The 23,855-nt window shown below is 43.4% G+C and overlaps 1 protein-coding gene across 9 annotated transcripts in view; it reads left to right on the top strand.

Annotated features, from left to right (window-relative positions):
* Window positions 1–23,855, top strand: part of KALRN (kalirin RhoGEF kinase) — a 500,706-nt gene that overhangs the window by 397,649 nt on the left and 79,202 nt on the right. For 8 of the 9 annotated variants that reach the window (XM_051624220.1, XM_051624222.1, XM_051624226.1 and 5 more), the window contains exons 34-35: window positions 6,387–6,416; window positions 7,983–8,229. In XM_051624220.1, coding sequence (XP_051480180.1) covers window positions 6,387–6,416; window positions 7,983–8,229 — 277 coding nt within the window. The remainder of the gene's footprint in view (window positions 1–6,386; window positions 6,417–7,982; window positions 8,230–23,855) is intronic. The other variant, XM_051624223.1, reaches the window with a different exon arrangement.

Here is a 23,855-nt window from a genome sequence, read left to right as displayed (position 1 = left end):
ATGTATCTAAAACACAGTAGTACTTAGCCTGTAAATCCTGATCCCTGCATGCTAGCAGAGGGGAAGAGGAGAGCACTTATCCCTTTTCTGCCTTCTTACACTCACTTCTTACAGCAGGACTGTAACAGGAAAGTGTAGCTTTGAAGCAATCTACATCTGCTTGTCTTGGAAATGTCTAGGTTTTATTTGACAAGGGGAGGGAGATTGGTTGCAGGTATTGTTTGAAATTACATCACTTTTCATATCTCCATTAGAAGTGTAGCTGTGCAGACAGCAACATACCTGTCTAAAACAAATATCGAGACTACGAAGGAAAAATAATTTGTGGATGTGTGTATTGAGCAAATTTAATCAAGTGAACAAACTGAGATTTTTTTCCTTTGTTCTAAATCATCCCTATGGTGTTATTATTGTGCTTTTCCTCTGAATATCATTTGCTTCCTTCTCAAGAGGACATCAGTCTGCGCTCTCTCCTTGATTGTTAGGAGCCATTTTTTCTAGATCTTCAGGTAACTTCATTTCAGTGTGATTTAAAAGCAGAGGTGACTCATCAGAGGCCTGTAGGTCCTAATCATTCCCTGATGTTGACATCAGGGAAGCTGTAGGTTCTCTGCTGACAGGCAAATAGCAGGGGCAATACTCAGCTGGGAACACTGAGGGGAAACAGGGCTGCTGGAACATTATTTGATTCCTCCCCTCTCAAAATTCTGGCCAGAGCAGAACACCCTGTTTAGATAAAGACAGATGTGAACAGTGCCCATGCTTTGACCTTATCTTTCTAAAGGTTCTGTTGGACAGGAATTCTCCTTTTCCAGTGGTACCAGGTATGTGACACAGACATCTGGGTTTCTATTTTAAACTACCAGCTGTGTAGACTTTTTACTGTGCAGACTTTGCCTGTGCTGTTTGTACCTGGGAATGTTTCACAAAGTTCCTGGCCAGAATACATGATCAGATTTTGTGTACTTGCTAGCAATGCCTTGGGAATTGATGTCTGACAAATCATCTGTTGACTGAAACCCTTGACCTCTTGGGTCAAGGCTTTCTGCTTTGCTCAAACTGTGCTGGACATATGAAAGAAAACAACTAGTCAGTACTCCCTGATTTCAGTCTATCCATGTGCTTTTATTAACCCTGGGTGAGTTTAAAACATCTTGTGGCTGTGAAATATGGCAGGTGGGGGATTACCTTAGAGGGTTTCAGCCATCTGCTTTTCTCACCTTCTGCAACACTGATAGCAAAGGAGTTTGCAGCTTCTGTGTCACTGAGGAATCACAGGGTATATATCTGCTTCATTTTGTGCTTTTCCAGGAAAGAGAAAGGAATAGAATTTGGGTACCAGCTCTCTGAGCCAAATACCGTGAGAAGACCTTCAGTCTTATAGGTTGAAAGACATATGGATGATCTGGTTCCATTTGTTGGGTGAAACAAAGTGAGTCTGGTCATCTTTAGCTTAAAACGCATTTTTTATAGTTGGGTCAGCTTTCTGGGGAAAAAGGCTCCAGAAGTAATTCAGACGGCTCCATTCCAGCTGTTCTGCAGATGTCAGCATATGTCGGAATCCGAAATCCAGCACAATCAGGATATGGTTGTCTATTAGGGAATCCAGCAAGAGATGCTGGACAGGAAAGGTATGAGCTATTTGAGACTTTAACACCAGATTTCCTTTCCATTAGCATCTTTATATGTCTCATGTGCTATCTCTGTCTCTTCCTGCTGAATAACTTACTGTGTCCTGATTTAAAGAATGGTGCACATCCAGATGCCTCTGCTCCTATCTCCTTGCTGAGAGGAGTCAAGCTGGTATATTTGGGCTACAAGGCTGTCACCATGATCCCAGCTATGTGTTTAACTAATTGCTTAAATATCAAGAGACCTCCTGGTGAAGCTCAGCTTGAGTGTTCCTCTTCATTTGGTTAGACAAAACAGAAAGGGTGGGAAACACTAACACCATCTTAATGGAAGGCGGGTAGAGGGACCTGAGGACCAAGAATGACTCAGAGATGAGTCAGGTGTTCTCCACCAAGTTTCCAATTCTGAACTTCAATCCAGAGCAATTCTGCTGATGATAATAGGTTATCTCATAGGAGCTCATAGCTCCTGAAAGACACTCCATCCCCTCTGTAAAAACACCTCTGTACTGATACAATGAAGCATTCACCAGAATTTCCAGAGCTGTCAGCATCCTTTAGGGCTATAGAGGGAGGAAGGTGGGTGTGTCAGTATCCTCACTCCAAAAAGAGCTGGTTACGAAATAAGATAACTAAAGCAATTCTCTACTACTGAAATTCCTCAAAGACTTCTTCTGAATGTGATCTCTCTCTCTAACCTCCCAGTAAAAAGAAAATCTTTACAAAATTACGGACATTTTCACAGAGAACTCAGCAGGGTTTAAGATTTCTTGTGCCTGTGCCCCAACTTGAGTGACAGCTCCTGGATCTATTTCAGTGCAGACAGAATCTTACTCATTTTTTTTAATCTCTTGATAAGAATGCAAATGCCATTCTTGCTCCCACTGCCTCTCTCACACTCTTGAAATAGGCTGTTTATGGTGACTAAATGCTTCCATCCAAAACTGGCTGTCATCCAAAACCAGATGGGCAGAAAGCCTAAGAGCAACAGAAAACTAGCAATTTATATTAGGACAGAGTGCTGCACCACACAGAATGCTTTGTTTAAACTAGCAAAGCTCTGTGTCCTATTGAATATATGTAAATAACCAGCTAGTGTGGATTTCTGCAACGATGTTGACATATTTCAAAATACTTAATAGCTCTGAGCAGCTCCTCTGACCCTTCACTGTTACTGATTCTTTGACTGAAAATCAGATGTTTGCATGAGATTTGTACTGCAGGGTAAACAATTTACCTGCATGAAATGGACTAGATTTTACCTACATCTACAGGTGCTGTGTTCTGCATATTCTGCTTCTGAATATGCTTTTGTGATTGGAAAAGATACTGAACCATTTTAGGAACAGAAAATGGAAAAGGAGATAATTATGAACAAATGATATAGCAATTCTAATAACAGATACGCTGGATAATTTCATATAGTGAGTTGGGGTGGGCGTGGTTCTTTACATTATAATCTGTTTTTAACTAGATTAGTATTACATACTCGTGTGTTATACACTGACAGAGCATCTTTGGCAGTTGTGAGCCCTTAAGTCAGACATGAGACAATCTTTAGGCTTTGGCAAAGGTGTGGCAGCTTGAGCTTACTGTGATATTCAAAAGCATTTGATGCAAAGGTGAGAGAGAGGTGTCATGCTCTAACATTTATTCTCCTGTTCTCTGGTACTACTCAGTTGTGAGCAGGGTCTGACCAAACCACAGGTATATTCAGAAATGGGGAAGCCCAGGTATAACTGATACGTGTGTTTCACTTGGCAGGGAACGGCAGTGACTGGCAATGAGATGGCCTGAGCTGTAGTCATTCCTCAGCATCCAGCCCAGGGATTCAAATACAGCACTGAGCCACAGGAAGCACTTAGAGATATTCAGCATCTGCCCCAGGGCTGGCTGACAGGAGACAGCAGCATCGAAACTCTGGCTGTGGTCCAGCTCACAAGGTGTGCTCATGAGTGTGAGGACAGGTAGCCAGGTCATCTCCAGTATGTGCCTTCACATTTCACAGACCACATTGTGGTTTACAAGCCTCTAATAAGCTTAAGACCTTCATTACAAAAAGGACTAAAACCTTAATTATGGCATTGTGCCACAGGACAGAAGACCAAGCACACCAATATTTTGCACCCTTGCAGAAACAGACAATTGAAATGGTGCTACATTTGCTGGGGCAGCTGGTGTGTGGTCACTTATCCTGATACCACCTGCACTGGTGACATAGGGCAAGGCTCAATTCTAGCTCAGGTTTGTTCATGTTGAGAACATCGTGATGAAAAGACTTAAGCACTGAATGCACAATGATGTTTTCTAGCCCAGGTACAAGTGAATGCAGAGGATGGGAGATGGTTTGCTGGTGTCAGGCAGCATAGAGACAGGCTGGGGCTCCTGCTAGCTGCTTTCAGGACATACAGCCCATTTGCTCTGAACTGCTTGGGACCCCCTTTGCTTCCTCATTGCATTTTGCTATTTGCTTCTGCCATTTCCTTTTCTTCCTGATTTTAAGGCTATAAGCTTTTTAAGCTTTCTGTGCAATTCATTAGATATGTCTGTGTGTCAGATCTTTCAGTTATTCCTTGTTCTCTGCAAAGACATGTTGCATTGCTATTTATTATTTGAATGTCTCTCACTAATCTTGTACCGTACACAGTTTAGACTGCTGTCTGGGTTTTAAATATATCCAGTCAGTAGCCTTAAAGGTGGGTTTTATCACAGGAATAATAAAAGTGAATGTTAGGTGTTAAAATAATAAGTTCAACCTTAAGGGCATTGTCTATTTTCTTTCTCTTTCCAAACCAAATGCAGTATTTGTGAGAAAGCAGCAGCCCATCTGAATTCCAATTTACATGCTCCAAGGTAGAGAGAAGCATGATGTACTTCTCTGAGATTGGAAAATTACTCTCTAAAAACAAATTAAGTAACTAACAGCTTGAGGAATCACTTCATAGATGAAAGGATTTCTGTCATTGGGAGTCAGATGTATTTGCATTATTCCTCAGTGGCTTACAATTTGTATACGTATTTGTACAATATAAGCTTTCTAGAGACATTACTTTGCTGTGGGTTAATTTAGCAAGTAACTGTTCTTTGTGGTGTGGTGGCATGTAAGACACAGAACAGGCATGGTAAGCACCTGGAAGTTCTTGGCAAAAGGAAGGAGTTCCTTTTCTGTTCTTTGTGCCCAGCACCTACCTGAGCTAACTGCTTGCACCTACCACTTGCACCTCAAAAAGGGAACCTGCTTGATTCCTCCTGCCAAACAGGGGGTCTTTCCCTGAAAATGTAGTATTTTAGCACCAGTTCCTCCAGTGGTTGGAACATTGGGGAGCCCTGGTCCATGTTTCTATCTAGAGGATGCTGGAGGAACAAGTGATCCAGGGAGGCGAGGGAGGTTAGCTCCCCCACTCACACATCAGAGATAGGCTTCCAAAGTCTGTAGGCGGGGAATATCTTCCCTGCTAAGGAAGAGTTTGATCACACCAGATGCCAGGTAGCTCCTAGTGGAAATGATTACTACCAGTTCACAGTATAATGAATAGCTATTTTTAATGAATCAGAGAAAACAGGACCTTGAGGCTAGATGGTACCTGAGGGTCACAGAGCACACCTGCCTCCCTTGGATAATGTTTACAGGTGTTGCCCTAATTGAAGCATCTGTTTGTACCACAGATGTTTAGGTATTTGAGGAGGGATTGACAGAGCCCTGCCATAGCCTGATAGCAGGTTTGCTGCTCCTTAGGCTGCTGTGTGGAGGGCAGCAGGTGGAGCCAGGAGCTACTTAGCGCAGGACTTCCCAGGCTGGTGCTCCCGGGAAGGTACCTTATTAGTCCTAAGCTTCCCAGGTGCTATTTTCACCAAGCCTTGTTACCTGGGATGTTTCAGGCCTGTTTCACCTTTCTGGCATAAACAATAAAAATCAAACCATCTAAAGAATTTTTTTTATATATTCTGGAGCATCTTGTGCTCCTGTCATTGGAAATCTTGGAATCCTGTGTGAACCAGCTCCTCCATGCCTTGACACGACACATCGTACTTGGATAAATACTTTGAAGACAACTCAGAGTTAATCCTTTATAGCAAATTAGCTTGCTGTGTGATGGCAAACACGGACACCTAGTGGTACTCGAGTGCAGGGCATGTAGATGCTTTACATTTCTCCCTGGAAGAGAAGTAGATACAGCAGAGTGCTCACGTTTTCCCCTGAAAGGAGAGATTTGATAATTTTAAGAGAAACTATGGTAGATATCATCATGTGGGAGAAAGAGAATTTACTTGGCAAGGAGTAGTGAAAGAATTTGGGGAAAATCATCACACTTGGTAAGATTTGTGAGTGTATTTACCAAGAAGTAGTCACGTTCTTTTCTTGTGTCTTAAAAATCTCATACCATACCAGATCAGATACCATTTTGGATCATAAAGATTTTTCTGCTGCTAAATTAGTCCATAGCAAAGAAATCTTGAGTAAATGTTACAGCAGTATCTTATTCTTGCCATACCTGGGAATGTTCATACTCCAGTTTTGGAGAGATTGTGCCAGCATGGTGAATGGTGGGTTTGCTGGTAAACTGCATAGCTGGGTGCTAAACTGATCTCTGGTGCACTTTCATCAACTCAGTGAGCTCTTTCTGCCAGGATTAATGCGAGCACTCTGTCTGAATGGCCTCAAACAGCTGCCATGGTTTGTTTTGTTTGGTGTTTTTCTATTTATTTACAAATAATCTTTCAGAGAAATATTTCCTTCTTCTTCCCCAAATCTAGCATTTCGTCTACGGCAGAGACACAGGACAGGTGAGAACCAGTCCTTGTCCACTGACCCCTTTCTGTAATTGTAAATATCACCTCTGTGAATGGGATTGCTTTCACACCTGCATTAGACACACAAACCACTGTGCCACTGAGTGGAAAGGCAGTCTGATCCCATGGGAGTGTGTGTTCAGGGCTGCTTGGGCCAAGATAAGGGATTTTAAGATTGTACCAGCTGGAGAATCAAGTCTGTAGAGATGAGTGAGGTCTCCTCTAGGGCTCCCACATTCAAACTGATAAGTAGATCCCAGCTCTCACTGATTTCACAGAGATACTCAACATCTTACAAAATTTCTCCCAATTCAGTTGGATTTAGAAGTTGTTCTTTTAAAAACGTTTTTCTTGGGTTTAGCTTCATATCATGAGAAACAGGGAACTTTGAGGTATTACACTGTTTTAAATTAGGTTGTTTACTACTCTCATCTTAATAACTTTTGAATCAGTGGGCTAATTTCTATCAAATTTGACACTGCAAGAAGGACCTCAAAGATTCCTGCACACTTCAGGGAGGCAGGCAGCACGTGGAGGAGAAAGACCCAAAAGAGGGCCCTTAATGACAGGCAGACAGGAAGAATCCCACACTGCAGAGGAGCATTAAGAAAGATTCCTCACACCAGTAAAATTTAGACGTGTACTCACACCTTTTTGGACACCAAGAATTAATCTCCAAGATCCAAATTTGTAAAAAAAACAAGCTTTATTGGCTCTACTGCCTGTGCAATCACTTTTTCTGTTTTGTTCTGCTGTATACACAAGCACCTATATATCTGGTCTCTGGTTATATAGAGGCTGTGATTAAACAGAGACCATTATTGTTCATCAAGAGTCCCAGGGTGTGAAGCTGAAGCAAAGCAGCAGGTTGCCAGTGCTCAGTACGGAAGTAAGAAGATACATTTATTCTTAGACACAAATCCTGGAAGTCAGCATATCATCAGTCACTCTACGTTTATATATTTACACCTCTGGTTTCCATCAGAGAGCATGGGAGGAGCTTTTCTGATCTGCCTGGTCAGGATTCCCTAGTCTCCCAAGAGGAGTCTCCCTAGAGTGCATTTGGGAAGATGAGGGCATGTTTCTTGTCTTGCAAAAAAAATGAGCTGTTTCCTCACCGCACTGGTGGCATGTGGGAATGTGTCTAGGCCGTGCTGTAGAGGGATGAACTGGAATTTGTCCTGCCATGGTGGCACAGTGCCAAGGCAGCCTTGGGCTATTGCCTGTCTAGAATGTCACCCCAGAAACTAAAGCAAGAAAAAACACAAGTTTTCTGCTGGAAACCCACAGCTAGAAAATTCACCCACAGCTAGCATTCAAAGGGTTAGTGGGTGGGTAGCTTTGATTTCTCACTACAGCTCAGCACAATCAATAAGAAGTAAAGGAAACCAAGGTCACAACACATTGAACTTTGACAAAACAAATGATTAACTTGGCTTCTAAGGAATACAAGTCCTGTCTTTGCCAGTGTAAATATGATGCAAAGATGATTGCCTTCATCCTGCCCTATCTGACTTCTCTTCCTCTTCTTTTTTTTTTCGTTCTGTTGAACCTGGGCAGTTGTCTGGAGGGTGTGAACTAACCGTGGTGCTCCAGGACTTCACAGCAGGCCACAGCAGCGAGCTGAGCATTCAGGTGGGGCAGACGGTGGAGCTGCTGGAGAGGCCCAGCGAAAGGCCAGGCTGGTGTTTGGTCCGGACCACAGAGCGGAGCCCCCCTCAGGAGGGTCTGGTCCCCAGCAGCGCTCTCTGCATTTCCCATTCCCGCAGCAGTGTGGAGATGGATTGCTTCTTCCCTTCAGGAAAAGGTAGGCAACAGTCCAGCAGGTTTAAGACTGCTTCAGATTTCCCCTTTTGTATCGTGTAAGTGCAAAGCTGCTTGGGCTGCTCTTGCAGTCGGTGTGAGTAGAAGACTGTTCAGTCCTTAGTGAGTTTTGTTCCCAGACCTCTGTGAAGTGACGCAGCACTTGCCTGACTCCATTTCCATGAATCAATGTTTGTACATGTGCGTCTTTTGCTGTGTGGCAGTCGTTCTTGTCTTGAGATTCTGGGTGAGAAATACCTTTATACAACAAAGGGACTGGTATTAGTGCCAAAAAGCCTAGAGGGAGGGGAAGTGATGTTGTGTATACACCCAGGATGCCCCAAATTGTGGTTATTTTATGAGTACCACAGTGCACACTAATGCGTGGTCTTTTCATTTATCCCTGCTGCCTGTCTATTATTGTGAGCAAGCCACCAGTGAGTACCGGTATGCCCTGTTGACTTGTGAACTGGAGACATTGTGTGTAATGGCACAGCACAATGGGGAAAGAATCCTTTACAGTTGTAAAGCGTGCAACAAAAATACCCATCCCAGGTACTATCCTGAGAGCTTGGGCTTCCCCTGCAGTGAATGGTGTTCGTCTCTGTGGTGTCTGTGGCCTATTTAGTTGATGTTCTGTTCCAAGCAATGTGTGTCCCACGTATAGTGCCCATGCAAACAGGCCTAGGATGCCCTCCAGACTGACAGTCCAGAACCAGTTCAGTTCAGCATGGCCAGAGCAGGTCTCCCTTGGATTGTGCCCCTGCTTTTGCCCACACACAACGCAAGAAAGAGCAAGGGAGGAAAGGCTCCTGTCATCCCACTCCCTACTTCAAGCCTCCAAACTGAGCTGGCTTTAAAAAAAAAATATATATTCCCTCTGCATTAAGGCAAATAGAATTTGATCCGTTCTTGTTTGAGCAAGTTAAGCTTGGTGGTGATGTTTGTTTTGAGAAAAAGCATTGAAGCCAGGCTGTAGTCCATCCTTAATCCCTTCCTGCACTCCAGCTGTGGAGGCTGGGAGTGGGGCACTTCCCGAGGACACAGCAGCACGGTAGGGCCAGGCTCTGTGGTCAGTTTCCCTGAAGAGCCATCTGATCCAAACCCAGGGGTGGAGAGCTCAGCTTTTCCTCTCAGATTTGATCCCCTCAGCAGGTCTCATTTGGTTAGGTGCTTCCCTTGCCCTGCTTGACAGGAGAGAGGAGGGGGGGCCAGTGCTGGCTGTCAGCTCTGCCTGCAGTACAAACTCCAAACTCCTCACGTGCTTCTTAGACCTACTGTTGACTCTACTCCCTGCCTCACATCCTGCTTGTGCTGCCACAGGAGTCCGTCCTGGTCCTCAGCTGTCCTCTGAGAAGCATGGCAGTGGCTTAAATGCAAATTAAATCTGCTGAATAAATAGGAGGGTAGAGCTGAAAATGAGCCTCGTCTGCATAAGAGTAGTCACTGCCTGACGTGACTCATAGGAAGACAGAGACATGTCTGCTGGGTGCATGGTCCAGCAGTTGGACTTGGGTTCTCTGCTGAAGGATGCCGTGAGACGCCACTCAAGCCTTATTTGAGTGCCCTCAGTTGAAGAGTTTCTCCTCAAATAAGGGAAAACCAAAAAAAAATTGCAGGAGTAGGCTGTGGAAAGGGAGGCAGGAAATCCCGAGGAGGATGAAGACAGGGTGGTTGAGGGGCTGAGGGCTGCCAAGGCACTTAGGGACTCTGCTTCCTGCACGATTGCATGAGCTTCAGAGCACAGGTGTGGCACAACAGGCACAGGCTGTAGCTGCTGGAGCAGAGCCGACTGATGCCCAGAAGCCACGAGGCTGCATCAGCACAGCACCCAGCCTGCACCAGGGCCCTCTGCCTGCCTGTGGGGCAGCTTCTCTCACATAATACGGTGCAACTGCTTCCAGGTTGGAGCTGGCTCTTGCCCCATCATCTCCAGACAGGTGCAGAGTGAGTCTGGGGCTGACTGGCTCCAGCCGTGTATTCACAGCCTTTATTTCCTTACATCTCTTTGGCCTCAGTGTTCTTCCTGCACATACCAAAGCTATATCTGAGAACCACAGTATTAATGAAATCTCCAGAAGTGCTTCTAGAAATAATAAAAATAACCACCCAGGCCACAGTTTTGGCCAGAGGACAACAAATAGGTTCTGTGTCTAATCAGCTCTCCCTCTATTAGGAAAACAGGAAATTGTTTAAACTGAATGAACAGATGCTGAGAATAAAGACAAAGGGGTAAGTTTAAAGGGAAAATGCAGTAGCCACTGGAGGAGCCTGCTGATGGCAGGAGATGTTGGAAGGATTGCCATTATTAATGGTTTCAGATTATTCAGATTTGTGTCCTTCTCTACTTTCAGTAGCTTTAGGCAAAAATTCCTTGGTCCAGGCTACCAACATTTCTGGCCTTTTTCTACAACCCAGAACAAAGGCTGGTACATTGTATATCAACATCAAATGGTGTCCCCTGTCTATTTCAATTATGTAAACACACAGTTGCAGAAGAGCAAGTTAATAGCTGAATTTTACTTGAAATTGCCAAGACACATAATTCTTTGCTTTTACAAGCACTGTAATTTCAAGAAGAGAAAGCATCTATGCTCAAAACTTAACATTTCAAATAATGGTATTTGCCAGATATGATAGAAACATGCAGAGTTTTGTCAAGTATTAATACACTGTTACATCTGCTTATGTGGGAAATGGCAAATTACTGTTAGGTCCTATTGTAATTTATGGTGGACTATAAATGTAGATCATGAGGCTCACAGAAGCTACCTACATCCTTAAAATGAAAACGTAAAGAAGGAAATATGTCAGCCAATACCTGAACAGGTGATGGCTTGAAAAATTTGTTGGGATCACCAGAACATTTTGTAGAGCATCAATGCAAGTCCTCATCAAACAGAAAAATGAGGCTTTTTAAACAGCTTAACTGAAAGCCACTGGAAATGCAAAACCAGACTTCACAGCTGAACATGTACTCTGTCTCTTCCTCACTTTTTTACACTATTCCTTTGAAAATAGATACTGAATTAACATAAAATATTGCAAAAAGAAAAAATGTCGTGCAAATATAAGAGGATGCTTCTTACCTTTTGTAATTAAATATCTTTACAGATTTCTCTTGTTGATTAGTAAAAGTGCAGAGACCTTAAGGACTGGTATCCCAGCCTTCCATCTGCCTCCTGGCCGTGTTCCTTTGGAGGATACACATTTGATTCTTTTAATGACTTGACTACAGCTCAAAGCCCAAGTATAGTCCTGCCTGTCCTTCTCTTCCCATAACTTGACAGTGTTTGCAATAACCCAAAAAGGCAAACAGGTTTCTGGGATTCACCTTTTGCAAGTGATTTACAGATGACTGAGTAAAAGGAACTTGTCTGCAGTCTCTGTTACTGTACTCGAGAATTTGTGGGATGTCTTTTATTCTGACTAATGTTCCTAGAAAGGAAGAAGAAAGACCTAGGAATGAAGCTCTGTTTGAACTGTCCCACGTGGCTAATTACAGGAAAGCTGTGACTTTTATTCCTATCTCTGTTACCCTGTAATTGAGCTCTAAAGTATTAAATTTCAAATTAAGAGGGAAATCCACATGGATGGAAAGCAACTTAATGACCTAGCCAGTATTCATTAAGTGCACTGTGACAAGTGTATTCCTGGTGTCAGCCTGTTAACTTTGATGGAATTATTTCAAATTTCAGTTTGGCCCTTGAAATATTTAGATGAAATCTTGATCTTACGACTCCTCACTCAGCATTTTTCTTGTAACATCGAAGTCACAGTGTAATTCAAGGAGTAACAAAGGCTAGTTATTGCAGTAATTTTAACCAATCTCCATCACGAAAGGGAAAAGAAAGCATTACAAGGAAAACAGGGGTTCATGACACTTATTTTGGACTGATGATATGAGAAGGGATCCCATTCGGGGCCCCAGACTGGATCCTACCCACAGGATGCTTGTGTCTGGTACACATCTCTGGAGGAGATGAAGAAAATATTTTTTTAAGATGCTCTACAAACATCTTGCTGCACAGGCAGATGGCCACTTAACAGCAGGGCTTTGGTGGCAGTGGTGGGTCCTTGTAACAGAGCACACTGAGAAACAGCTGGGTCTCTTCCAGCTGAAGAGAGAGCATAGATCTCACAAGGTGTGTGTTAGCAGGATGAGCATCTTGCCCGCTGGGTCACATTGTCCCTGGTGCATCAGCTGGGACAGCACCAGACTTTGTGCAAGAGGGACAGGACTTTCAGTGCTGCTCAATGACAGCTTGTACCTTTAAGGGGTCTCCTACCCAGTGCTGCAGCCAGAGAGAGCCTGTGGCTGGTGGGTGCGATGACAGGCTGGGCTGGGAAAGAAGGAAGCAGAATAAGGATTTGAGGAGGCTGGTGAGAAAAATAATGGTATCAATGAAAAGGAGGTCACACTGACACCTGAGTTTTTTGACCACTCCATGTGAGAAAGAATAGATCATTTAATGGAATAGTGTGCAAAGCTGGTGATGCTACTCCAGTTTGTTGGGGTGGAAAGTCTCTTTCCTTCAGTCCCTGATCTCAGAAGAGCGATCTGTGTAGGGAAAGGCATAATTGTTTCTTCCCACATCTCTGTTTTTCAGATTATCTTGGATTTTAGTGGGGGAAAGAGTCTAGGCTGCTTTTATTGTGTCCCTGTTCCTGTTGAGTATTAAATTGCAATCTGCATTGGCTCACGCACTTTCTCTGTTGTGTTTCAAACAATCTATGTTGCAAAACATACTCGATGGTAATGATTCCTGATGTCCTGGGGGAGTTGTGTGAGGACGATTCAGCAGTTTTAGTGCCCTGCATTAAACCTTCAGTTGTCTTGTAGAGGCTGAGAAATTGGTTTTGGTTTTGAAAGTCTTAATTAAGAGCAGTCAATTAAAATGTTTGTAAGGCTCTGAACTAAAGGAAGCATTTCATTAGGTAACACAGTTAATTTAACTGGCACATAAACAGGTCATGGGGTTTCTATTAAGCAAACAATGTTGAGGTTCCCATTGTCAATGCAAATATGCAGTATTTAGATTAAAACAAAACAAAAGCCCTCACCTCTGTTCCTAATACCATTCCAACAAGGATGTTTGGAATCAAAATTTCACAGTATAGACTGTCTTTCAAGAGGGTCACTTGAACCCCTCCTGCTGGCCTTTAGTGCCTCATGGCATCCTTGTTACAAGTTCAGGACGTGGCTTACATAGAAAAATGACATCAGGAAAGTTTTTGCTGTGTTTTCACTCCTTTCCAATTATGATATAACAGCTGGAAACAAGTCAGCTAAACATTGTGGTGTAACACAGCAGCTCTCTATGGACTGGCCTGGGACTGCTGCTCTACCTCAATATACAAGTGTGGCTCCATACAGTTGTGAAAGGAATGGAAATAGAAAGATAAAAGAACTCAAAGCTACTTTGCTATTTCAGTCAGGTCACCCTTTCCCATTTATTTTTTTCTCCACTGTCTCTCCCTCCTCTCTGTGAGCAAACAATAGCTGCTTGTCTTCACTTCCACAGCCCTTCACAGTGTCTCCACCATATTGCTCCTTTCTACCTCAATGGGCAATGTCTGCCCTAGTGCTGGAGAGCTGGTGATGCCTCACTTCCCTACCTGCTAATATTTTTTAATCCTAGACTTTTGTGCTTTCTCCTACTTCATAGTCACCCCATGGAGGAGCTCAGATACCCATAAAGTGTCCATCCTTGGTGTTGTCCATGCTTACACCTTCCCCTGGACTCTGTTATCTCCAAGATAATGAAAAAAAGAACAAATATTTAGCAACAGTTGTCAATATTGTTGTTTCTAAGAGGTAGACCTGAGATGATAAGCAATGCCTATGTAGGGGTATCCATATCAATACAACTGTTGCTCTACCAAGGATTTTGGCTGTTGGCTGCACCACTACATCAAGAAGACAAAACTATACAAAGTTTAGTATAAACTGAGCACCAGCATGCTCAGCTCGCTCCCTGAAATGCCTGCACACCAATGCAGGCAGCATGGGGAATAAACAGGAGGAGTTAAAGGTCTGTGTGTGCTCTAAGGGTTATGATGTGGTGGCAGTTACATGGTGGGACAGCTCACATGACTGGAGTGTGGTCATGGATGGCTGTGTCCTTTTTAGGAAAGACAGGTCAGCGAAGCAGGGCAGTGGAGTTGCTCTTTATGTGAGAGAGCAACTGGAATGTATTGAGTTCTGCCCAGGGGCTGATGAGGAGCAAGTGGAAAGTCTGTGAGTACGAATTAAGGGGCAGGCTGGCATGGGTGATACAGCTGTGGGGGTCTTTTACAGCCTTCTGGTGTGTCAGCCACTCCTCCCAGTTTAGTGTCATCTTGATGAGTGCCAGACTTGATGAGGGCACACTTTGTTCCCTCATCCAGGTCGTTGCTGCCATTCAGCAAGACCTAGACAGGCTGGAGAGTTTGTTGGGGGAGAAACTTGATGAAATTCAACAAGGACAAGTGTAGAGTCTTGCATCTGGGGAAGAACAACCCCATGTACTAGTACAGGTTGGGGGCTGACCGGCTGGAGAGAAGTGTAGGAGAAAGGGATGTGGGGGTCCTGGTGAACAGGAGGATGACCATGAGGCAGCAATGTTTATGGCATATCAGGTACCAGTAAAGTCAATTATAGAATCACAGAATCTTAGAATGGTTTGGGTTGGAAGGGACCTAGAAGATCATCTAGTTCCAACCCCCTTGCATGGGCAGGGACACCTCCCACTAAACTGGGTTGCTCATAGCCCTGTCCAACCTGGTCTTGGACACCCTCAGGGAGGGGGCATCCATGACCTCCCTGGGCAATCTGTTCCAGTGCCCCACCATCCTAACAGTAAAGAATTTCTTCTTAATGTCTAACTTAAATCTCCCCTCTTCCAGTTTAAAACCATTATCCCTTGTCCTATCACTACACACCCTGGTAAAATGTAGCTCCCCAGCTTTCCTGTAGGCCTCCTTATTATACTTATTTCTTCAGCTGTTTTGTTATCTAATCAAAGCAAAGGGCCTCTAGTGCTCTACCTGGAACTTTATTTTTGTGGAGAAGTACAATTTTGATGAATGCCTTGATAAAACAGGAAAGGCTATTTTGGAGGAAGTTGCTTTGCTTTTGTACAGTGGATTTTTATTATTTTAAACACAGGAATCTTTGTTTAAAAGAGTGAAGGTCTGTGAATTTTCTTGTTTACTTTGCCTTTGCTTCCCCTTCTGACAGGGGGTAAAACTTTATCCACCTAGTTCCCTGTCTGCTTAACCCCAAGTTTCACTGTAAAGTGGTCGTGCTGGTTTTTTCACTTAAAAAAAAAGAAAAAGGGAAGGAATTTAAAATGTTGTGGCCATCTGAGCTCAGCAAGAATGCCAAAGGGTTCAGCACCTGGTCTGGCAGAGAAGCTGGGGGGATACTCAGCAGTGGTACACACTGTGTGCTGGTATCTACATGTGCAATGATCACAAGTTATCTCCTCAGGTTTAGACCATTGGTGCTGTAATATTTGGATATGTCACCATGTATTGGGTCTGATTCCTCTCATTAATGTGGGACCCATCTACCTGCTTTTTTCTGCTGCTTCTTCCGTCATTTTCACAGGTCACCCTCACTACATGTGTACCAGGAGCAACTTGGGGAGTAGGGCAAACAGGGAGAGCATGGGATAAAACTGGGCAGAATTCAGTAGCTGATATTGCATAAAGGTCAGGGCAGCTGAACTAAAGGTCACTTCTGGCCTTACTGTCTCTGACAGCTCTGTTGTTGTGCAACTCATGCTCAGTTTTCTCATGCGTTGCTTACAGCACCTTTGGGACCTTTGTTTAATTTGGTTGGGAGGATTTCAGATAATAGGGTTTCCTGGTAGTAGAGATCATATTGATTACCTGTATCTTGTCATTAACACACTGGCACCAGCATCCCAGTCTGTGACTGAATATGGGATAGAACTGCTGCCTATCAAAATAATAAGTCATTCTGGTTTTAGCATCAGATTAAGTCCAGGCCAGCTAAAAATGAGGAAAACTGACAGAAACATCCTAACAGTGGTCAGATGGGAAAGCATCAGTGGAAATGTAGAGCAGGATGGATCTGTAAGAGGACAGAAACATTCACATTTCAGAAGGGTTGAACACTAGTCTCTGTGGGAGGAGGCAACAACCATCATGTATGGCTGCTGCACAGGTTCCTGGCAACGCTGCATGGAGTCGTGCTTGTGAGATGCCCATTTCCACAATGAAGACTCTTATCTCTCTAAATAAAAGGTCTTTTGTTTCCTTTAGATATGCTTGTGGGTTTGTTGGAAAGGCAATTTTTGGAAGAGAGTAGAGTTACTTCTGTTTTGTGGAGAGATGGTAGTAACGACTGGGTCTTCCTATCCAGATCTGGAGCTGTAGGGAGTGGGAGGAAGATAGAGACAAAACACAGCTCCAAGGGAGCTTTCTCTTGTGGCCTTCCTGAACCTGATTCCTCTCTTCACTTGCCTTATTTCTGACTGCCTGGAGGTGTCTCCACTCAAGGAGATGTGGCTAAACATTTTAAGGTGAAGCAGAGGCCAACTGAGTGGCTGAGACATAGCCATGCATTCTCCCAACTCTTTGTTTCTTCTCTAAGACTCTTATGTCCTGCTGAAGTTTGCTTGTAAAGTCATTTTTAGAAGGCAGTTTCATGCTTGCCCACAGGAAAAAAAAAAGTTACAGAGTCCCTGTGTTAGTCTCAGGACCTCATTTCCTCCCACAGATTCTGTGGAAGACCAGGATCATAAATTTTCCATGCCTTCCTGGCTCTCCTGCCTGCCTTCCCAGCCTTCTTTCTGAGGGCCAGCCCATGCTTTCCAGGGCCAGGTTAAGCTAACACAGATATTTAGGGTGCAGTGCGGTGGGACAGGGTTGTGCTCCTCAGTGCAGGTGTTGAGAAACCCCAGAGCACCACTTTCCCTATCCTGCAGAGATACAAGAACATTCCTCCTCAGCTGCAGCCCACTCAAACAAAGGGGAGATCCCAGCCAGTCCCTGCTGCCAGGGCCTGGCTGCTTCGGTTAGGGGAGGGTGGGTGCCCACAGCTCTCTCCTGGCCCCATGAGCCAGCTGAGAGAACAGTCTGAGAGGACTTGAGCTCTGCAAACCTGGACATACACTGGTTCTGTTTTCCCAACCTGTCTTCGGAGACATGCTGGAAAAGACATCTTTTGTTTTTGTTGCTCTCATATAAATGTCCCAGCTGTTGGGACATCACAAAGGCTGAAGACATTTCTACTGAGTAAATACTACACTTTTAATTCATTAAGTGAGATCATTTCCTGGAGTAATGCGGGGACTGTACAGCATCCCATAGGGCCTAGGAATGTCCGAAGGCATCTTCCATTCAAAGGACTCTAAGCCAGGAAAGGCCTGTCCTGACCAGTCCCCAGCTTTCCCAGTGATCCCATGTCCTTTCACACAGTGGCTGAGCTCCGTCTTCCTTTTTGTCAGCAGGGTCAAAAGAGAGAGAGAGGCCTTTGAAGGGACTCCACAAAAAGTGCTGATGGAGTTTGAGCAATGGTGCTTGTACTGAGAAAGGACTCAGGCTCCTGCTGTGGTTCTGAGATTGAAGAGGTCAGGTATTGTCCAAGGCTCTCTGCACAATTATCCAGAGGAGGCACCAACTGAAAATGGTCTGAATAGAATGTCTGTTTCTTTTTATTAACTGTATAGGAACAGTATAGATGTCTTCTGTTTCTTCTCCTCCTTGGAGCGTTGCAGACACCAGATCAAGCAGGCAGAATAGGGAGATGAGTTTGTAGCGTGAGGTTTTCTACTAGCTCTGACCTGAAGCCTGCAGCCATAACATCTCTGTCCCGCTAGTGGAAAACAAGCAGCCCGGAGGAAGGGTATAAAAATAGCTCCTTGAGTAAAATCTATTTCCTCTGTATTTAGTTGTGTGTCTTGAAATACATGTACGGTGGTGGGAGGGGGGGAGTTGTTCTGAAACTCTTGGCCCATCAAGCTAACAGGAAGGTCATCCCGAGAGAGCGATGGGAGCATGTGGATGGCTTGTGTCTTATATTTCCTCAGAGGCCAGACTATATTTAGCAGATTCACAGATGGACATCAGACCATAATCCATCAGAGACTGCAAAGGAAAAAGTGGGATCTGGGTTGTTTGCCTAGGCTTTTTGCTGTGGAACCAGCTTCAGTGAGCCACCATTCATTACTATGTTCCTCATGGTTTTCTGCCTTGCTGAATATGCTATAACTTACTGCCTGACCCTTTTCCCTGAGGTGTTTAAAGTTTAAGCGTGAAGAAAAAATAAACTGCTGGTTCTGGGTTTGTGCCTGATATCCCTACTAGCTTAATGACAGACTGAGGATGTACTTTTTAATAGCATGATCACAAAGGCTGAGCCTGTAACTGGTACTTGCAAGAACAGCAGTAACACAAATACTAGTGATTATGATTTTAGCTTCCTCAAAATGCTGCCTCCTCACTCTTTCAGTTTCCACACAGTTAAAGGGAATAATCCTAAATGCAGTATTTGCATCCTGCAAGGCCTGTACACTGCTGGGCTGCCCTTCCATTACTAATCTTAAACAAATATTTTATGAGTGTGTTTTGAAGTGAACTAGCTCTGCTAAAAATCCCATTTCCCTGCCCAGTCTGAGCCAGAGATAGGCAATGCAAAGCACATGTGTATTAAATAATGTATTTCAAGTAATTGAAATGATGTTTCTGTATATCTGCTTCAGCACACTGCACAGGTTTGATGTATTGATCCTGACACAAGAACTGTGATTTTCCTGTCATTTCTGCAAGCATTTTGTCAGAGCAGTTATTCCCAGGTTACACATTTTGCAAAAGAGCCTAAACCAATGCCAATTTTGCTTAGTTCAGATTAATCCCAAATTCTAGAAAGTAGAGTGAATGTTCTTGTCACTGTGATGGTCTAAAAGTCTAGGGAAAGAGGTTATTTACATAAATGCCAGTGTATTTTTTTTCCATTCTTATTAACTGGTCTCATAAATCGTGTTACCTCTTCTTACAAATGTTGCCTTTAACTCAGAATTGAATTTTTCTTTTACTTAAGGTGGAGTCCATATTTGATTATATTTCCCTTAAATCTGTTTGAATGAGTCTCAGTTCAGAACCATTAGAGAACACTCTTTTTATTAGAAGAGCTTAAACCATTCTTGTCATTGGTTGTCCTAAGCATTTATTTGAAGGCATATACATGGCATGGTAAATATTTTATCTATGTATCATGTCTTCTTCATAAGTGCACCAAATAATTATTGATTCTGCAGAATTTTAATGCAGCTAAATAAGTATATTTTTTTCTTTCTAGAGTTTGCAAAATACAAATTAAATTTTACATAGCATAAAAATAAATATAATTGCTTACATCACACAGTAAAGGTTGGGATGGCCTTCAGTCTCTCTAAAGGTGTGCCTCCCAACAGGAACAACAGTAATACACTATCCAACACTTCCCATGATAAAGCAGCCCTGACTTCTTTTTTTTTAAGCAAGACAATTTGCAGCTCATGTATGTTGGTGACTCCCATTTTCATTAACTGAACCTAAGGTTCCATGTTTCTCCCCAATAGCATTCAATTGCCTGATGCCAAACTAGAAGTTGTTATTGTCCTTTGCTTTTGCAAGGCAAAGAGATTTCAAGTTAAATAGTAGCACCCAGTGTTCATATTTCAAGGGCATTTTTCTGTTTTCTAGACCAGGGAGGAACACAGTAATCTTTCAACTCAATATATGCTTTTTAAAAGTATTTTTAGGTCTCCATGCATTTCAGTTTTTATTACTTCTAGGCTATACCCAGCTCTTTATTTTCTCTGCAGATTTCATTTATCTTCAGAATTTTAAGTTATTAGCTGCATTTTGCCAAGGAATATATAACCAGTTTCCTTGGAAATCTATGGGAATTGCATTTAGCTATCAGAGAACAGATTCTGGACTGAAGAGCCAAATGGCATTCTTTGGAAAAGCAATGAAGAATTTATTAACTCTGCAGGGCTCTCACACAGTGAAATAAGCACATTTTACCTTCCACTGACTGCAAAAGTCAAATTCAGTTTCATGCAGTGTGAAGGGATCAGGGTGCTCTTGCTGCAAAGGAAGGCTGTTCTAACTTGTGGAAAAGCTTAGGAAAAGAAAGTTCTGTGCATGGATGGCAGGGGAAGGCAGCTCAGGCTTTACACCCTGGTGGTCTTCAAGGCTAATGTCCATCTCTTCAGACCGATGTGCTGTAATGGTGCTCTGCACACACAGAGCTGCTCCACAGGACAGCTCCTCCCTTGACCTGGGAGCTAAACATGTTCTACAATGTTCAGTCTGCTACAGCCTTTCCTTATTTTGAAGACGTGTCCTTCTGCACGTAAAGATGCAAAAATGCACATTCCACTCCCCCCATCAGCTTGCTCATTGCCATCATAAAACTTGCTGTGGGACATCCAGGCACAGCAGAGCGAGGGCCTGATCTCAGCAGTGCTGGGGGCTGGTTCTTCTCCCTGCTGAGCAAAAGATAGTCAGCTAGATGGAAGTACCCATTTTTTTCTTGGATGGGGAGGCTGAACCTCTCTGAGCATCAGAGATATATCCTGTGCCTGCCTGAGTAGATAAAATCTATCCCAGTGAGTGGGATCACTGAGGCCAGGGGATCGACAACAGTACAGCTGAGGCATCAGTCACACAGCTTGAGGCTTTTGCTGTAAAATCTGAACAATAATGACAGGAGAACCAAGGCAGATCAGGGAACCAATCTGGGCTAAAATGAACTTTTTTTTCCACCCTGGGTTAATTTTAACCTGGATCTGTTTGTGGATCAGATTCACTGTGAGGCTGCACAAACATTTCTCTTGGCACAAGGAAAGCAGCAGGAAGGAGCAGGCACCTGGGAGAGACAGAAAAGGCAACAAAGGGGTTTGGCAGAGCTCTTAGCTCTTGACAACTGAAAGTGCTCATGGAACTATCATGTAATGTGGAGCTGTTACATACTGAGGGATTGGCTGAACGTAGGAATTAAAAAATACTCCATGACGTCATGTACTTGTCCTCTCACAGAAAGACAACAGGTTTTTCTGTCTTGCAGTGACTGGAAGTGCCATTGTGTAGAAGTCCAGCTTTTGGCATTGTCTGAAGGCACCAAGCAGAAGGGAGATTCCTAGAGTATTTGGTGCTAGGCTTGCAATCTCTCGCTGACATTCCCAGGAGCAGCATTTCTGTACAGGACATCAGCAGAAGTCCTGCCTGCCAGAGAGCTAGCATCCTAGCATACCATTATTGCCAGTATGTGGACACTGAAGAATGAAAGCAGGCAGAGGTTCTCCACACTGATAATAGCAGAGGGGTTGTTTTCTAGCCAGTCATTCCACCAGCTGATAAAAATAGCTTAAAACTTCTTTTTTTAATTCTCTGCACAGCAGGCTGCCTGTTACGTGTTATTTATACCCACCATAAGTTTCAATAACAGCTTCACAGATTCTTTTATGCTTGTCTTAGATCTGGTACTGTAAATCAGAAAGCTTTGCCAGCCTAAACACTGCCTGGTAAGAGCTCATCTGCATTCTTTTTACCCTTGAAAAGAAAGGGAAGTGGAAAATACAGTGAATGCAATAATTTGTCCCAAATAAATAAAAGGTTTTACAATATTAACATTGAATTTGATCTTAACTCCAGTCTAATTCATCCAGACTGGCCAAACTGAAAATGTTCTATCCAACTACCAAATGGAATATGCCATGTTAAAATTTTTTCATTTAGCTTGCCTTGAACAATAATTGTGTTGGATACTGGATAGGGAATCGGTGAAGAACAGAACTTGCAATTTTCTGCAAAACATTTCAGGAAAATAGTCTGAATACTCTTCCCCTAAAAAAAAACACAAACCAACAAACAAAAAATGCAAAAGAAAAACAAAACCAACAAAAAAAACCAACAGGTAACAACTTACTCTAGGGAAGGAGAAGTACCATTTAAAGAGAAAATTAGCTGTGGTTTCTACCATCCAAATAGAACAACCTCAGGCAAGTTGAGACAGGCAGGACAGGAACAGTTTTGTTACACTATTAGTCCCTGGTTGCTAAAACAAGAACTCACCTTTGTCATGCACAAGTAGGTGAGGCTCCTGTTTGTCTTGGAAAGCAGACCATGATGGGCTGCAGTAGGCTTATGGTTTCCCCACTGAGGCCCAGTACAGTGAGAGAGGAGCCAAAACATGTCCAAAAGGCAGCACTTTAATGCTTTGTGTCTTCCATCAGTGGGTATTGCAGTAACTCCCAGAGATATATCTCTGCTCTAATGGAGATAAGTGCTTCAGGAAATGAACACAAAACCTACTTTAAATTTTTATTTCACTCTTCTCTGCTAAAGGGTTGGGTTTTTAAATCTGACCAGTTCAGGATGTGTCCACCTCCAGCAACCAACCAATACCATACTAACATAATGTGGTACGTGGCTCCACTGGCTGCACCACCTACTTTAAACTGGTTTGTGAGGTGAGGCTCTTTGATCAGCCTCATCCGAGCGTAACTCGTGGTGAAACTGCTGGTGGGTCAGACAAGTCCTCTCTGCTCACACAAGACCTTGCTGAAGCTGTAGAGCCAGTCCAGAGGCAGGTGAACCTGCTTTGAGGTCCTGGAGGAATGCAGAGGGGCAGAACTGTATGCCAGCTTCTAACTGTATTCTTAAGCAACTCACTGTCAGCAAATGGTTACTGCTTAGGAAGAAGTCGTATATATAGTGGAATTGGTCCTGTGCCCAGGAAACCAGAGGAACTGGACAATGTAAAAATCTGTTCTGAGATATCTGAGAAGCAAAGTTAGGCAGGAGATTGAAGGGGCACATGTGTTCTGCAGGTCTGTTTGCTCCTGAGAGTGGGTGAAACTCTCCTAAATGACACCTATGTGAATATTTTGGGAGCAGCTCTAAGTTCCCTTGAAATGACTGAATCACATGAAAGCAACTGTATGTATCTTTTGCAGTCTGCTCCACAGCTGTCCACCTCATGCTGTTTATTTGATGATCTTTTAAAAACAATTCTGGGGTAAGTCTCCAAGCAACTTCTTTTAATTCCATAGGCTCTTCTTTATAAGTTGCAGAAAAAGAAGAAAGATGGGTTGTAAATTAGGAAAGAAAGTACTGGGGGTGTCAATGGGGGACTTCTGATGCTTGGGAGAGGTGTGCTGTGCAGTACAGAAAGGTGAGGTCCATCTCAGCAGAGCAGACAGGTCTGGTTGTGGCTTTTAAGGCTTTGCAGTAGAGTTGGTGGGCCAGGATGCTATTTGGTCATGACAGCTCTTCTAAATTGCCAGAAACCCATCCCGTGCTGACGTCTACAGCAGAGGGATCAGGAATGTTATATCCTAACATTTGCTGAACATACGCTTACATTGCAGTTCAGCCTGCAGTTTGTGCTGGATTGTCTATATTTCTTCTCAATTTGTTTGTTTTAGCTAGTGGAGAATGTTCTTTTTTTACCTACCACTGCGCTGAACTGAGGAGCCAAAAACCTCTCCTTGGAATTGTGCTCCCTTGCACCAGAAGGGAATATGACTCTATTTATTTATTTATTTATAATTTATTTCGTCTGTTTTAGTACCCAATAAAGTTGTTGTTTTTTTCCAACTGGCAGGACAAGGCTCTGGCTATTTA

The sequence above is a fragment of the Apus apus genome, chromosome 6 (assembly GCF_020740795.1).
Source record: "Apus apus isolate bApuApu2 chromosome 6, bApuApu2.pri.cur, whole genome shotgun sequence".
In the NCBI taxonomy this organism is placed as follows: Eukaryota; Metazoa; Chordata; class Aves; order Apodiformes; family Apodidae; genus Apus; species Apus apus.
Note: the sequence above shows the minus strand (reverse complement) of the source record. Positions and strands in the feature narration are given on the sequence as shown.